Here is a 17,538-nt window from a genome sequence, read left to right as displayed (position 1 = left end):
TGTCTCCATGGTTGGAATATTGGCGACTTCAGGTGACCAGTTATTGTTTGGAGAACATCTTGATGAAATGATCACTGATCAAAGAGGAAGCAAGAACTGATTCTCTACTGATTATTTCCATTTTGCTTTTCTTTAGATAGTAAAAATTTTTAAAAATGCAGTTTTATTCATTGTTCCCAGTAAGGGATTACTTCTTTAAATAATCAGGAACTCTGGCGCCCTCAAGTGGTCAGGAGATCTAAACTATTATTTTACATGAGCTTTCATTTTATTTTTGTCTTCAGTTTTGTGAACTAGGCATAGCCTAGATATTCTGTCTCACATGAAGAGGGCTTGTCTAGTGGCAAAACTGAATGATGAATCAAAACCTCAAAATTTAATTATACCTCCACATCTTTACATTAACAGCGGAAGCATGGTGGTATCTGGAGTTCTGTGAAGGCCTGTCATTTGCTATGATCAGATGAACTCCAGGAATGTTAACAGTAAAAACCCAAACAAAACCAAATCTGCAAGGTCAGGGAAATTTTACCTCTAATGCTTCTAGATAGTCCATTTGATCCACCAAGAATGGATCTGAGACCTTTTACAATTAAAATTCAAGAAGAGAATTAAATGGAATAAATACCTGCTGTGAAACCAGACGTGTCTGGACTCAAATCCAACTCGTGCCCTTTGGCAAGTATGGAACTCCCTTAGCTTCTCCTGCAACAGGAGACTGTTACTATCACCCTTCATGGAGCTGTTAGGAGCTTTATGTGAAGAAGGTATGCAAAATGTTGCCCTCAGATTGGTAGCAAAAGATGTTAATACAAAGAAGACTATTACTGAAAGGGGTCTTGGTTAAGGAAAGGATTTGATTAAATCACATCTTTTTCAGCTAATAGGACCACAGGTTAGCTTGACTGAAGTCTCTCAAACCATTGGGTCCATTCTCCCTGCCTAAAATTCCCCTAAAAATCACACAATACTCATACCTATTTGTTCATTCTTCTTTTTATTTTTACAAAGCATAGCAAAATGAGTTAACAACCAACAGGTGAAGAGTTTGCACAACAGAAGACCACCCTGACCATCTCTTGATTTTATGGGCATCAGAGGTGGGGAGGTGTTCCTTTAAAGTGATTTTGTCATAGAAGAGTCATCGGAAATGGTTCTTATGGTGGGGGAGAGGAAACACATGAAATCAACAGTCGCAGTTATTTAAAAGGACTTAAAAGCTAAACATAATATACATAATAACTCCTTTATCCTAGTACAAAAATAGTGCCAGAAACTATATATTTGTTCAAATATATTGAAAAAGGTATAAGAATACAAATAGATATTAACAGTGGCTAGTGATGATTCATAAGGTTTTCTTAAACTGTAATAGAAATTTATATTTTCAACTATTTACACTGCTTTCAACGACATTTATTAAGACACGTTTACACAGGATTTTGAGAAACATATGGAAAGGTGAAGTGAGCTTTAGTACTTTCTTCCTTGCTCCCTGGAGGGCAGCAGAAGGGGTCCAAAACTGTGCACAGTTTAACAATCTAAAAGAACTCTGAGTAATCTCTACCTGGCTAGCATATGGGAAAAAAAACTCTATATAGTAGAATACATGACTCCTTACCTAAGGTGTTCTCTAAGCTACCAACAGGGTAAATGATGCATATTTGTAAGAAGACAGGATATTCACTGATGGAGTCTTAGTAAGTTCCAGGTAAAGAAGGTCCTTGGAAAACTGTCTATAATACATATGTTATAGATGACAATGCAAGTGATATAATGTACCCTATATTTTCAGGTTCAGTTGGCAGGATCAGAAGCTGGTAAGTCTCTCATCTAGCCCTTTTTGCAGACTGTGGGCAACTTGAGGTCACTGCTCTATTTCCACGGCGGAGCACAGTGCCTGTTGTGTCACAGGGACTCAATAAAGGGTGGACTGTTCCATGTCTGATACTGAGCAATTCAGTTATACTACCTGATTTCAACTACACTCATTCACAGAACAGGATGGCAATTTCACCTTTTCCTCTTCTCATCTTAAAATCACTCTTGTAATCAAATAAAAATAAAAACCAAAACAACAGCAACTGCTTGTGATGACCTATCAAGCATTAGGAGTAAAATCTGGTGAAAAACACAGAAAACTTGAAAATCAGATCGGAGTATGTCTAACATTTGTGCTCTATGCTGAAAATAAAGGCACTTTACTGCTAGGCAAGAACAGATCTGTGACCAGTTTCCTCCCAGATCCCAAGATTTCCAGTGTATTTTCATACACTTTCTAATCTCAGTACTCCTATCTAATAGAAACTATTCTTCAGATTAACAAAAAACTGGTGACAACATGACTCCCCAGAGTTTGTACCTTGAGGCAAGGTACTCAAAATCTCACATTCACTTGTGAATGAGAAACCAAATAAATGTATTATCTTTTTTTCAGTCTTTGAAACAGAGGAAGTGACATGTGGGATTAGATACGTGCTCTGCAGCCCAGTATCCCACTTCTGACAGTGGTCTCCAGGGCCCATGAGGGTTGCCGTGGTGGCTGCCTTCTGTGACATCCTCCATGAAGACAGAGGCTTTGCCCAAACATGAGTCCTCTAATAACACTTGTTCAGGCACACAGAGGTTAAGTGACTCACACAGGTTCACAAAAGACTGTGACTGGCAAGGGCCAATCCTGCGAAAAATATAAGGCCTGGCAATTTTAAAGACATCTTTTTAACGACTTAGTAAAATAGTGGGCACTTCTGGGGCTGAAAATTGAAATGATATGTCATCATTCAGCTATAACTATAACAATGTTAGGAAAAAAACAGCTTCTTACTAGTAATACAGATACATTGCAGGGGAGGAAGGACTATAAATAGATTTTTTCCAACTTGGGAAGATACTGGAAAAAAAAAATTCATATAAGAACAAAAGCTTCGATTTGTGCCCATGTACCAGATAACCTACGTATGGAATGATTTTCCTAAAAAGTAAAAATTATTTGAACCATCTAACTGGTCCTAAAGAAGTACTCTTCTTGTAAGAACTAAAACTTCACAATAGAACAGGCATGGTGCTACCCAACTTCTTTTAATGCTAAACTAGTAAAGTAAAATAAACCATTATCTAAAGGAAACCAAACAATTTCTAATCTACATAGAACTTCTTGTTTGTTAAAATGGCACACATACAAAACCTCCATACATCTCAGTGACAGATGGGTCTAAAAAACTACTAAAGTACATGATTACAGATTTTAGCATAGCTACTAAATCACAAGGTGTATGATAAAAACGTTACCAAAGACTGCTCTTCTTTAAACGATTTTTCTATACTAAAGAATTATGTCTGCATGCATGGGTGTATACCAGTATATAGATACATTATTTTAGTGACAGCCTGTGTAATTTACACACCAGCGCCACCAAGAGGCAACTTTACAGATCTCACCTATAGGACATCAAATAAAAACTGAATAGCATCCTCAAAATACAAGTTTTACAACAATTACACATATAGTAAAAAACAGTTGGTAACTTCCTAGACCAGCATTTACCACTCTAAAGTAATGGCAAGACAATTTTTTTTTACATGAATGTTAAGAATAAAATCACATTATGTAAGATTCACACTCAGAATTTTAAAAACGCAATGAGGATATTGAGTTTTAGGCAGTTGAGAGAAAAAAACAATATGAATAGGAAACAATGTTTAGTGAAAGTCCTTTGAGGATGCTGCACCATGTCCCCAAGAGATTTTCTACCCAATTGGTGACTGAAACTCAGAAACTTTTTTTGGTGGTTAACAAATCAGACAAATACTTCTCTTCCTACTTTCCTTGAGTCCAAACATTTCTGCATGCTTGGAACAGATTTTCCTTTCCTGAACCAGCTGCTCGATTCAGTATCTGCTTCTCTAATGATGAATGAATGTGTATTTAGGGTACACATGATCAATGGGCTCAAATCTAAGACAATGTTAACGTTTTCTAAATGTGCTAAAAAGCTCTGAAAAGAATCAACAACCTTAAGCTCAGGGTCAGCATTTAGTGCACACACCCAAACTTCAGTGATTCCGAGTTGACTAGTCCTATAAACTGAAATATGGCAGTTTCTCAGCTGCAGACTCAATAAGCTTAAGTTTTATTTAGGCCTAAGCTCTCCTCCTCTCCTGCTTCGTCAATTTAATTTTTGACCCGAACATCAAGGATAGCCCCTTTCTGTTTATACAATTAAAACTACTCTCTATGCTTCCTTTGACAAAGAAAAATAATGATTCATTTTACCTTTTATCTGCAGTCATATCTTTCCTCAGGTCAGTGCTCCAATGATCACTTTTATTCTCAGTTTTCTGTCAAGACTTAAACTGTTCACTTATAAACTATGGTTTGTAAGAGAAACGATAAGGAAGTTATTTAAAAGAGGAAGTTCAATATTCAAAACACTGACTCTCAGAGGACTCTTCCAACAGAATGTTTCTTTTCACTGACAGACAGATATGGCCATTCCATTTCTGGATCACACCCATCCCTCAGTAAAGTCAAGGACCATGGACTTCAGCCCATGAAATCAGTGTCTCCTCCTAAGGTTTTCCCTGCTTTCCATCAGAGAGGGTAGACTGCAGGGGTTTTATGGGTAGTGTTTGGATAGACATATGTACTGAAATGAAAGAGTTCTCTCCTTCCTGCTCACTAACAAAAACAGCAAATCAATTAACAATACCTTTTCTTTACCATACTGCCTTATAGTACTTGCCATTTGTTTCAGAGTTTTACTTTTTTGTTGACAAATACTATCCTTTCCCCTTAAATCCACTAGGCCAGCACTTTTCTCTATCCTATGATAGAGAAAAAAAAAAAAAAAAAAAGATAGGTTTTAAATGTCACAGAATACATTCAATTTTCTCCTAGACTATTTTTGAGAATAAGGATTCCAAACATTCTTTAAAAGATTGGTAATTCAGAAAACACAAAAACAATTATTTAAAACCCCCAAGCAAAAAACAAAACCCCTAAAATTCCCCCAAAATAAAACAAAAAAATCTCAGCACAAGAATTTAACTTGCACTTTGTAGTACACAACATATCACAAACAGAGCTCTTATCCATGTGCTAAGAGTGAGTGGGTGTCGTTGATAATCTCAGATCAGTGGCATAAAACAAATATACAGAAAATATGTAATAGTCCCCTAAAAACATTTCATGCTGTGCCCTTAAAAGTTGTGCAAAAATAAAAATACAGCAGTGGCAAAGTATACACTAAACTCGTACAGTGTATAGCAAAACTAGACATATGGCAGAATACACGGTCTGTAAACTTGAACTCGGCGTGAACAGACCGCTCAGTTCCGCTTGGCCTGGCTGCTCTCCCCATTAATCAGCATTTTCTCCTGCTGTTCTGCGAGAGCCTGCCATTTTTGCCTGTTTTTTCTGCAGCCATCCAGCAAAGGGAAACAGTCCTCTGATACATGGGTCAGGGCCTAAAGAAAGAAAAAGAAAGCAAACAACTAGAAGGCATCCAGGAAATAAGCCCCCTCCTCGGGCTTATTCCCAAGAGCCACAATCTCACACTCATTTCACCAGCAGGCCCACTGTAGGGTTTTCACAAGCTGTGTGAACAAATATGCAGATCATTTATGACTGAGTTCTCTTAATCTGTGCAGACAAGGAGTAGGTGATGAGAGATAGAGCATACACATACATTCCAAAGTAACCTTATTGAGTTACAATAGAGACAGATCTGTATGGAATCCACTTCTCAGGGAAATAATACATTTTGCTTTTTGGTAGTACAGATGGCTCTCCTGAAGTGTGATCCTGTCAGGAACTGCTTATTTGTGTTTTCCTATAAAACAGTTTTATACAACGTACTTAAATAGACTTGTATCAAAGATCATGATAAAGATTAACTTATTAATGGTATTATTTACCAATTATCAGTGCCACACATATTTAGATACAAAATGCTCACTGCAGGTTTCTTTGTAACAGAGAAACTCTGAAAATAACTTTAAATACCCAACAACAGGGTCAGGTATATTATGTTACTATTTTGCAGCGTTTAAAAATATCACAGAAACACACATGACATGAAAAAATACACATTATGATGTATTATAAATTACAAAAACCAAATTTGCGAAGTGAAAAAAATGCAAAAATTTCATAAAGCATATACACTAATGTATTAACAGTAGTTGTCTGAGTAGTGGAATTCTCTTAGTTTTCTATAATGACTCTGTAATAAATAATAGTAAAAACACATATCAATATTACATAGAATTTAACAGCAGATTCAAATGAAATAAATCCATATACATATATGAAATGGAGGAGAAAGAAGTTACTGAATTGTGAAATGTCTGGATTAGAAGATTCTAGGGTTTCTTTGGGTCTTGACATTCTATGATAACTCTATGAAAAAATGTGCTTTTCCCAAATAATTAAAACTTAAGATGGTTTCCTATATAAACTTTAAAAACAAGGATAGTGTCTACTTTCTGTACTTTGGGAATAAGCATCTAAACTAGCAAACCGGGATGTTTTAGGGAGAATATCTTTATCTAAAAGAATAAAAATCCCAAGCCAGAAGGTGTAAGGAAATGGGAGCTTGTAATATTTGTCCAGTTATCTCCTTTACATCCTCATAGAAATTTTAATAATACTAAAGCTGCATTATACAATGAGAAAAAGCTGGATAATTTTTTTCTTTATTTAGGCCTAAACTTAAAAAAGAATATGCTGACAGAGTATGCACAGAATCCCTCCTAAAGGTAACACTGACATATAATTCTTTTTAGTATTCTCACATCAGTTTGCTAGTCTAGCACAGAGTAGGCACTCAGCAGATAGTCATACACAGATGAATTAAAGTTTCTGAGAAAAATCAAATGTAAAATGTGTTCTTTCTTCAATGCAAACAGCATGTTCATCAGAAAAAAAAACCAAAAAACAGCCTAGTGTTAATCGCTTCAATTTACTTGAGGTTTTAATTCATAACACAGTCTAAGTTTAGCAAGTCTGTTTTCATATACATACCTCATAGAGTTGCAAGCAGATGGCATCTATGAACCCAACTTGCATACTTGGAATTTTATTTTTCTTCTCCCTGTTCATTAGATCCTGAAAATACAAACACAGAAACAGACAGACAGACAGACAGACACACACACACACATCTAGTTACTTAAAGAACACAATTCAAGTTGGCCCCCAAAACATCAATCGCTTTGTTAGCTGAGAAAGGCCAGACACAAGCCTATCTGTCTCTTTCCCCCTCGGTCTCCTGCACTCTGCTGGCACTGGGCTCAGGGAGACCCTAATCCTATCTGGCTTGTTCATCCTGGTTGGCTTTTCCCACTCTACCCGTGGCATTGATCACTTGTCTAGAGTCAACCACTGACCCAGAGTCGACCACTGCCGTTTATCTGGAGAACACACAGCTTTGAATCGTCTATTGATATGGAGTGGAACACCCTCAGCTTTGTGGAAGAAGTCACTGAGGCTACAGCTGATTACGATTCAATTCATGCAGAGAGCTTTCTGAAGGATAATTATGCAGATGTCATCCTGATTATTCCCAGGAGGTCATGACTGGAGCAGCAGACAAGCCCGGCACTGGCCATGGGAAGCAATGAGTCTGCACTAAGTGCTTGTTTAAAATGAAGCAAATTCCCCATTAGCGGTGATCATCACTCTCCTACCCACCACTTTCTAAGAAGGTTCTGAGCCTTGGAATAAACCCACCATTACATCAGAAGACAGGGAGTAACTGTGAAAGACTAGTGAGACACAGGATGTGCCCAGCTGAGGCTAAAGAGCGAGCAGAGTGGATGGAACTGTACACAGGGAGGGGGTGAGGACCATGTGCCCTTTAATACGGACTTGATAAATGTCCATTTGAATTGAAAAAAAAAAAAAAAAGACTCTATGCTTCATTTTTAGGAAAAGTGTACTCCAAAAGCCAGAAATGGTTTGAGAAGACTCTTACTCTTGTCTGTGAGAGCCACGCTCTATGTAAAAAAAGACAGTATATCTCAAAAACCTTTAAAAATCTGTGCCCTTCAACACAGCAATTCGGGGAATCTGTCCTAACAAGAGAATGAAAACTGTCATTAGCAACAAAGACGTTTATCAAAGTGCTGCTGGTCCTAGTGAACGTTGCAGACATGACACCAAAGGAAGTAGGTAAACTGTGGCTCCGTCTGTTTCATGTGATCATCATAAATAATACGCATAAGAATATCCATTAGAATGAAAATAGCTTACGATGTTGAAATAGAAAAAACAAATTACAAAAAAGTAGGTACAATATGATGGCCCAAAGAGTCTTTTTTGTCTTCTTTTATTTGCTTTTGTTTTCTGTAATAAACATATTCTTTTTATATGTAATCTTTTAATAAGAAGGATGTTTTAAAAACTAAAATGAAAAGAAACTGTGTTCCTAATATCCCACAGAAAGTGTAAGAAGTCTAAACTAAACAAGTGTATTTGAATAATTCCTACCAACTAGGTCTCATACTTACAGCAGGCTCTATGTTGAGCTCTTTTCTCTCTCTGTCTCCTTGGTCAAAAAATTCAGTCGCTACAAGTTCTGCTATCTGAAATAAATAACCGATTAAGTTTTGGCAATTAAAAGCATATAACTCTGTAAAATAGAGACTTTGAATAAAGATAATGAAATCTACCAAAGCTAGTTTTCAACCACTTCAGTAAAAAGATAATAAAACAATAACGAGTAATAGAAATTATATTTTATTTGCTTTTAAATATGTGCCTAATCACCAAGGCTAGAGTTCATAACCTGTAATTAGGCAGAAAAAAGCAACATGTTATTTCAACTTTAGCAATCAGTGGGGGAAAGATAGAGTGTGCCCATCTGTGTATATAATCAATGAGCTATTTGTTAAGTACCTGTTATGCCAGGTGCTGTGAAAAACACGGTATCAATATAGGGGTGTATATGGTGATTGATAGATATGACTTTTAAGTTTATTTATTTACTTTTTAAAGATTTTATATATTTGAGAGTCAAAGAGAGAGAGAGCGAGTGAGAGAGAATATGAGAGCGGGGAGGGTAAAAGGGAGAAGCAGTGATGCGGGACTCCATCCTGGGACCTCAGGATCACGACCTGAGATGAAGGCAGTGAACCAACTGGGCCACCCAGGCGCCCTAAATTTATTTTAATCTACATGTTCCTCCTCTTTTCAAAAATTGTCCTTATCATTTTTGTTTTTGTTGTTAGGTAAACGGGTTGTTTATCCTGCAGTTCTCCTCTATGTGGATTTTGCTGATTGCATTCCCATGACGTCATTTCATGTTCCTCTGTGCCCTGTATTTCCACACACTGCTAATAAGATCTAGACGCTTGATTAGATTTTTTTTTTTTTTTGGCTGCTTCATAGGCATTGCTGTGTACCTCCATCAGGGGCCATATGAAGCCTGGCTGCCTCTCTTTTTGTAATATTAAACACCAGGAATGATCTTTGTCTAGATCCACTACTTTAGGGGCTAAAAAAGGTGATATTCAAAGCGATCATTTCTTTTTCTTTTATTAGTTGAAGTACAATAAAAAGAAAGTTCCCCTCATCAATTATTTAGTTACTCTAAAGCACGATTCATATAAGAAAAGCAGGAGAAATGCTTGATTTTTTCCACTTTAATTGCCATTTGACAAAAAGCAACTTGGTTTCCAAGCAACTATCAAGGATGACCAGGGAAGGTTTCGTTTTATTATTTTTATTACTAATTCGAACTTTTAGATGGAAACATATTTAATGGATTTCAATCCTTATTGATACTCAGATTGTCCCATCTCAGCCAGTGGGAGCTTATTAATTTGGCTTCTCTGTTCTTTTGAAAAAACCCTACCAGTCTTTAATAGCTTCCCTGCTTTCTGATACAGTAAGATGTTCTAGGCTCATTTTGTTCATGTCCTGCTTTAGAACTGCTATCAGCTGTTTCTTTTCAGAGCCCTTATTCCTTCAAAATGAAGTACTTAGAAACCTCAATATGGGCACCAGGTTTGTTCATTACCACCAGGTTGGTCATTATTTTTAAGCCCTTTTAGAGGATGGAGCTAGGGCACAACAGAAGTCCATACAACATTTCAATTCAAATTCAGAACTACACCATTTCTGCCCAACCTTATCCACGTTTATCTTTCTACTACAGTATTTTTTATTTGCTTTTATCCCGCATCATCTAAAGCAGTGATTGAGTATCTAGGCAAAATCACCACTATAATAAGATTACTGAAAACAGTTTAAAGCTTTTTTTGGTAATTCCTTTTTGTTTTTAGGGTACACTCCACTAGAGATACATGGTCAAAGTATTGTTTTAATGTCACTTGGAATGAAATAGTTCCCTTCATGTATGGTTTTGCAACCAAAATCAGGCTTGTTTCACTTACTTTCAAGGCTTATGGATACTTAGAATTCAATTTCATAATTTTAGAAATGATTTAAACCGTTCCAAAGTTAAATCTATAGAACTAGTACACTCAGCATCTCTAGCTTCCATTTCTGTTCCCTAAGTGCTATTTCCTCCTTCCCTTACAGGGAATCATTAACTTTTTTGTAGTAAATCCTGGGTTTTTAAAATATGAAGAAAATATGTACACATATTCATATTTTACCCTCTTCTTAGATAAATGGTAGAGTACATTTTCTATATTTTTTTCTATACCTTGCTTTTTTCCCTTAAAAATACATTCTTGTAATCGCTCCGTAGTAGTATACAGATACTCCCCCATTTTTTTTTTTTTTTTTACAGTTGCATAGAACTCATCGTGTAAATGTGCTGTAAATTACTCAGTCAGTACCCTACTGATGAATATTTGGGATACTTCCGGTCTTTGCCATTACAAATAGTACTATAGTGAGTAGCCCTGTATAAATATCTTTTTATGTTCTTTCCAGTATATCTTTGGGATAAGGTGCCTAGAAGTAATGGTAGATGAATATATTTATAAACTTCCAAAGAGCTATAGTATTTTGCATTCCTGTTTTCCCTCAACTTCCCCAGCAGAGTATCTCATGAAGTCTTTTGGATTTTGCCAACTGGACAAGTAAGATATAATATCTCAGTGTTTGTTTGTTTGTTTTTTAAGATTTTATTTATTTATTTGTCAGAGAGAGAGAGAGAGCACGAGCACAGGCAGACAGAGTGGCAGGCAGAGTCAGAGGAAGAAGCAGGCTCCTCGCGGACAAGGATCCCAGGACGCTGGGATCGTGACCTGAGCCGAAGGCAGCTGCTTAACCAACTGAGCCACTCAGGTGTCCCTGTTTGTTTGTTTTTAAATGAAGTAGAATTTACATACTTTGAATCGCACAGTTCATGAGTTCACTGTATTGACCAACGCATATAACTATGTAATAAATTCCCCATCCAAGATACAGAATACTTCTATCACTTCTATGACCCTTCCCAGTGATTTCCTGCCCCTTCTTTCCTCTCTCCCCTCACAATCACTATTTTATTTCTTTCCCCAGAGATTAGTTTGCCTAGTCTAGAACTTCATAGAAATGGAGTCACAGAACATACTCTTCTGCGTCTGGCTTCTTTTGCTCTGTATGGTGTTTATGAGAGTCATCGTGTTATCGAATGTATCAATGGTGAGTTTCTTTTTACTGCTGAGCAGTACTCCACTGTATAAGTGGATACAATACAGAAATAAATATTACACTATATAAGGAATATATAAGGAATAAGGAATACACTACAATATTAAGTAGTTCATACAATTTGTGTGAGTTATATGGAATACACTACAGTATGTTTAGCTATCCTCCTGCTGATTGACGTTTGGGTTGTTTCTAGTCCTGACCAGAGTAATCTCCCTTATCCACAGTTTTGCTTTCCATGGTTTCAAACTGCGGTCCAGAAGCAGATGATCCTCCCTCTGATAAATGGTCAGAAGCCAACAGAAGCCTAACGCTCCATCCCAATGCCTGTATCATCCACCCCACTACCTCTCCACTTTATTATCTCCTATCATCACAAAGAGGAGGAGGGAGAGTGCAATCAAATAAGAGAGAGAGAGAGAGAGAGAGAGAGAGAGAGACCCTACATTCACATAACTTCTATTATAGTATACTGTTAGAATTGTTCTATTTTATTATTAGTTATTGTTGTTAATCTCTTCCTATCCTTAATTTATAAGTTAAACTTTACCATAGTGATGTATACATAGGAAAAAACATAGTATATATAAGGGTTCAGTCCTATCTGTGGTTTCAGGCATTCACTGGGGATCTTGGAACATGTCTGCCATATATAATACTACCATATTAGGAATGGAGCTGTTATGAGATTCTTTTTTTTAAGATTTTATTTATTTCTTTGACAGAGAGATACAGCAAGAGAGGGAACACAAGCAGGGGAGAGTGAGAGAGAGAGAAGCAGGCTTCCTGTTGAACAGGGAGTTCGACACCAGGCTTGATCCCAGGACTCTGCGATCAGGACCTGAGCTGAAGGCAGACACTTAAGGACTGAGCCACCCAGGTGCCCCCTGTTACGAGATTCTATACAAGCTTTTCTGTGTCAAGTTTATTTGTAGTTCTTCTTATGAATGAGGTTCTGAGGACCTCTGCAAATGAGTAAGAGCCATTCACATTTCATCAACTTTTTGTTCAAAAATTTGGCCCATTTTTCTGAAGGATTGTTGCTGTTTTTCTTCTCTATTTTTATGAGTTCTTTAATGTTGGGGTATTAAATATAAAACATAAGTTGTAAATATTTTTATCAGTTTCTCATTTACTTTTACTTTGCTTACAGTGTCTTTTACCATGCAAAAGTTTGCTTTTTAAAAAATTTTTATGTAATCAAGTTTATTAATCTTTCCCATTGTTTCTAAATGTTGAGCCATAGTTAGGTAAGTTTTCTTACTCCTAAGTTATAGAAGAATCCACAGATGTTTTTATTTAGTACTTCTATGGTTTAATTCTCTACAGTGGACTCTATGCTCCATTTGGAATGTAAGTATGCAAAGTACATCCAATTTTGTCTTTCGGCATCTGGTTATGGAAGATGGGAAAGTCCCCCTAAGATTATTTCAAAAAAAGTCTCTCTCTTCCCCCAGTTATTTGAAATGCTATCTTTATTATACACTAAATGTTCTATGCAATTCTCAATGCTCTATTGTTTCCACTGGTCTATCACCAATACCAAACTATTTTAATTAGAGGCTTTAAGTATTATTTTTTATGTCTGGATCCCCCACCTCATGGCTCTACCTTTCTGGGATCTGATTAAGCTGAAAGGATAAATGAAAAAACAAATTCTCCCCTCTTCCACCCTCTTCCCTATTTGGAAATGGGCAGATAGTCCCATTTATTACAGAGCAGGACAGTCCATGAAGACCATCTTTCTTGAGTACTTCCAGCACGTCGGCAGCTATGGTGCCTGCAGAGTCCATTTCTAATCTTGTTTTCTCAGCATTTGTGTTTTATGAGATGAACCTGTCACTGGCCTCCATGACTGTGCAGCTCAGAGCCCAGCCCTGACCAGCAGCAGACTCTCAACAGTCTTGCGTAGTGCACTTAGGATTAAAAACCCAAAGCACGATATATGTAGCACTGTATGTACAGCCGTCCCTTGTCTGAGCCCAGGGCCTTTACTGCCTCTGCGAAATGTTATGGCAGTTACTTATTTAGAGAGAAGGATATATTTCTAGCCTCCTGGCCACAGGCCCTGATCACATCCTTCCTGACACCTTATATCAACATTTCCTATATTTATAAGCCCCAGGAAATGTTTAAGTTCTACTCATTAATGCCTACTTGGAGCTGAGGTATAGCCTAGAAGGCAAACCATAAAGAAAAATCATAAAAAGAAAAATAATTTGCTGCTTCTGTTTTTCAAGGTTATTAAAAAAATGTGCTAAAAATATTCCCAAGTGAGCCAGAGTACTGGAATTAAAGATTATCAACAGCTAGATTTTTGCTGTGTTAATACAGGTGCTCTCTCTCACTGTATCTTATAAATATTAGTAAATGCTAAGGAATCTTCTACAAAAGACAACCTGTTTATGTCCAATTATCTGCTTTTAATGCCACTTAAAAAATTAGAAAAAATACCACAAATACTCCCGAAGCTATTTTAGAATACAGACTTTTCTTCCTTTGACTGTTTAATCCCTGCTTTTACTATCAGCAAGCAACATACCCGTTGTTGAATAGGCCAGGGTTTGGTAATGGCAGAGAGATCGCAAGCTGTCATCAACATCGCTCTGTTAAGGGAAAAAAGAAGCCCAAGGCTACGATTTACTTTTTTTTTTTTTTAATTAAATTTAATTTTCTTCGGTGTTCCAGGATTCATTGTTTATGTACCACACCCAGTGCTCCACGCAATACATGCCCTCCTTAATACCCACTGCCAGGCTCACCCAACCCCCCCTCTAAAACCCTGAGTTTGTTTCTCAGAGTCCACAGTCTCTCATGGTTCATATCCCCCTCCTTTTTATGCAAATATATATTCTGGTAAATAGTTACTGGTAAAAACTTTAAATTTAAAGCCCCCTAACCTATGTAGGATGGCTGCTTATAAAGACCAAAGAAACAGAAACAATTTTTCTAAAGTTTGATAGATTTAGCAACAGCATTGTGTCACGGTTTTGGCTGTCCACTGAACTGTTGGGATTTGCCCTAAAACTGCCTCCTTTAGTTCCAGATTGGCACAGGGAGAGAAATTACTAACCTCTGGGCAAAAGCTTACCTGCTCTTACTATTTTTTTTTCACCTTGGTATCCCATTCTCAGTGACACTAAGATGAAAACACATTGTCTACTAGTAATTTGCCATTAAAGGGTAACACCAGATATTCTACTGATAGAAGTTCTAGGAGAGCAAGAATGATGGTGGGTCTCAGCATATGAAGTGACTTCTTTCTGTGTGAAAAGTTCTGACTTAAACAGTATCTGCCAGAGAAAGGGGGAAATGAGAGGACAGTGCCCTTTTGTCTTTCTGTGGTTGAGAGAAGCGAAAGTCATGCTGAGCTCTGGTGTCGATACAGCTCTAGAAACTCAATAGCATAACTGTCATATGACAATGGCTCTGTACTTAGTGCAATGTTTCCCTCTTGGAGCCAGAGGCCTGTCTGTAATAATTTCGTTTGAATGAAGAAGAAGAAAGGCCATTGCTGTAATACAGAAACACTTGCAGTAAAGGGATGTATCCCTCGTCCCTGCAGGGAAACCCAACCTAAAAGCACGTTCTCCTTTAAATTTGTGAGGCAAAAAGGAAGTGGTTTGCTGCTGCTACTCGACCTCTTCTACCAACTCTCTTGGAGAAGCAGGTGCAGGAGAGATATCTGCAATCACTATAAACCCGCTGTCATGCAGGATTTCGGTGCTCATCAGTATAAACTGTCTTCCCCAGAGGAGACTATGCCCCTCGGTGAGCTTCACTAAAATCTGAAAAACGGGTGCTCATGGGACATCGTGCTCTAGAACTGGGAGCTCTTCTCCGCAAGCGAGTGGGACCCGGCAGTGGGAGCAGCTGCAGACTTGGAACTGCCTTTAAATTTCTTTTTTGTTATTGGGACAAACTGTTCACTAACTACAGTAGCATGTCTATACTTTAAAAAAAAAATTTTTTTTTTTAAATTTTAAGTAATCTCTACACTCAGTGTGGGGTTTGAACTTATAACCCCAAGATCAAGAGGTATGCTCTACCGACTGAGCCAGTCAGGCGCCCCTACAGGTCTCTACTTTTCTAAGGAACTGTTATGAAAAACATTTTGAGGCTAAGAAGTCAAGCATGATTGTGCAGAACAAAACAGACAAGCTGGGCATTTGTGCATTGTTCCCTTAAAATTTGCATCTCCTTTTGCATGCTAAGTAGTATCAATCCATTTAAAGAAATGTTGATTTCAAAATTATGATAGCACTCTCCTTGGTGTTCTGAGTCATTCTTTTCTCTATGATTGACCACCTGTTCTTTGTGATGGATCCGGTTCTTGCCATGGCAAAGGTAGGAATGCTAAAACCGAAGGGATGGTCTCTGCAGCTAGAAGGGAAGGACAGGTGTACAGGGGAGGGGAATGGAAATCCTGATGTTCTTACTGTGCTACTCTGCCATCACTCAAGAGAAGTGAACACTTCACAGCGACTTTCTTGCTCCCACAGTCTTTGAGCCGCTATTTTCAGCTATTCCATTCCAAACAATTGAGAATATGAGCAAGGGAACCTTACAGCTTTGTATTGATATTCTACCACATTTTAAAGGTCCTTCTAGGACAAAGGAGTGATTTATTCACTTATATTGGCAAATGCATTTCTTTTCAAATAAATATTCATATTCAGCCCTTTATACAACACTCTAGAGAAATCTAACAACCTCTAAGATCATCACATTGTAACAAATAATTGCAATAAAATCTGATAGTGATAAAATTAATTGGGTAACAAGACTTCAGCTTTAAGAACAGGAAACCTACTTACAAAAACAATTCTTTTTGATGAGGATCTTCTAAGTTGAATTGATTTTTTCTTATAAGTTCAAAAAATTCTCCTCGTCTCCTTGAAAATAAAGAAAAACATTTGGTAGTTATGATGAGTCTCCAGGCTCTTATTTCTTTGGTTGACAAAGACCCATAGAGTAAATTTTTTTGGAAAAAAAAAAATCTCTAAATTTTTTCCTCCATCTTAGAATCCAATATATAAGTCATCATTTAAAAAACTAAAAATATCGAGGTGCCTGGGTGGCTCACTGGGTTAAAACCTCTGCCTTTGGCTCAGGTCATGATCCCAGGGTCCTAGGATTCAGCCCAGCATCGGGCTCTCTGCTCAGCAGAGGAATCTGCTTCCTCCTCTCTCTCTGCCTGCCTCTCTGCCTACTTATGATCTGTCTGTCAAATAAATAAATAAAATCTTTTAAAATAAATAAATAAAAATTAAAATTAAAAAGACTAAAAATATCTCACTCTCCCCCCTTCTACCATTTTCTTTGGGTAAAACAGATTATTTTAAAATTTAAATTATTTTCAAATTATTATTTCACTATGGCTCACAAATAATGGTCACTTCAATTCTTAAATATGATCTTCAGAAAATAAAACAAATATGAGTTAAAAATTTGATGCCAAGAATGACTTAAGAGATTTTAAGGGCATGGCATAATCAGATCTATATGGCTTTGGTTTAATTTCATTTATCTTACACATTATGGTATAGGGTAGAATAATGTTCATAATTACTCTATATTCTATACTCAGTATAAAATAGCAAAGGTCTTCTGAAGCAAAGACCAAATAAAGTGTACAATGATATTCACTCAGTGTTGAGTGATATCTCCTCTGTGCCCAGCACTTGTTAAGCATGTTGAGAAGTTATAAGGCATGAGCCCTTCTGACCGTGTTTAAAATCTAGTTGGAGACACAAAACAAATGTAAGAAACACTTATATAACAAAACGGACTGTATGTGATTAGAGTATAAAAAATGGAAAATAGGTTTCATATGGGTTCAGAGGCAAGACCCTTGTGGCCTGGAAAGGCTGGGAAGTCTTTGTGCTCACAGAAATTTTTTTAAATCCTTCATAATCTGATAATCT

At 37.1% G+C, this 17,538-nt stretch overlaps 1 protein-coding gene and 1 long non-coding RNA gene across 4 annotated transcripts in view; one reads left to right on the top strand and one right to left on the bottom strand.

Annotated features, from left to right (window-relative positions):
* Nucleotides 1-17,538, top strand: part of LOC131828669 (uncharacterized) — a 71,784-nt gene that overhangs the window by 35,739 nt on the left and 18,507 nt on the right. The gene's annotated exons all lie outside the window — the stretch shown is intronic.
* The window catches only part of PDE5A (phosphodiesterase 5A), a 160,005-nt gene continuing 143,447 nt past the window's right edge, over nt 981-17,538 (bottom strand). For all 3 annotated transcript variants that reach the window (XM_059169445.1, XM_059169461.1, XM_059169453.1), the window contains exons 17-21: nt 16,429-16,506; nt 14,154-14,217; nt 8,512-8,586; nt 7,025-7,108; nt 981-5,466 (exon numbers count right to left, since the gene is read on the bottom strand). In XM_059169445.1, coding sequence (XP_059025428.1) covers nt 5,329-5,466; nt 7,025-7,108; nt 8,512-8,586; nt 14,154-14,217; nt 16,429-16,506 — 439 coding nt within the window. In that variant the 3' untranslated portion in view covers nt 981-5,328. The remainder of the gene's footprint in view (nt 5,467-7,024; nt 7,109-8,511; nt 8,587-14,153; nt 14,218-16,428; nt 16,507-17,538) is intronic.

This window comes from Mustela lutreola, chromosome 1 (assembly GCF_030435805.1).
Source record: "Mustela lutreola isolate mMusLut2 chromosome 1, mMusLut2.pri, whole genome shotgun sequence".
NCBI lineage: Eukaryota > Metazoa > Chordata > Mammalia > Carnivora > Mustelidae > Mustela > Mustela lutreola.
This window is presented reverse-complemented; position numbering and strand designations above follow the sequence as displayed.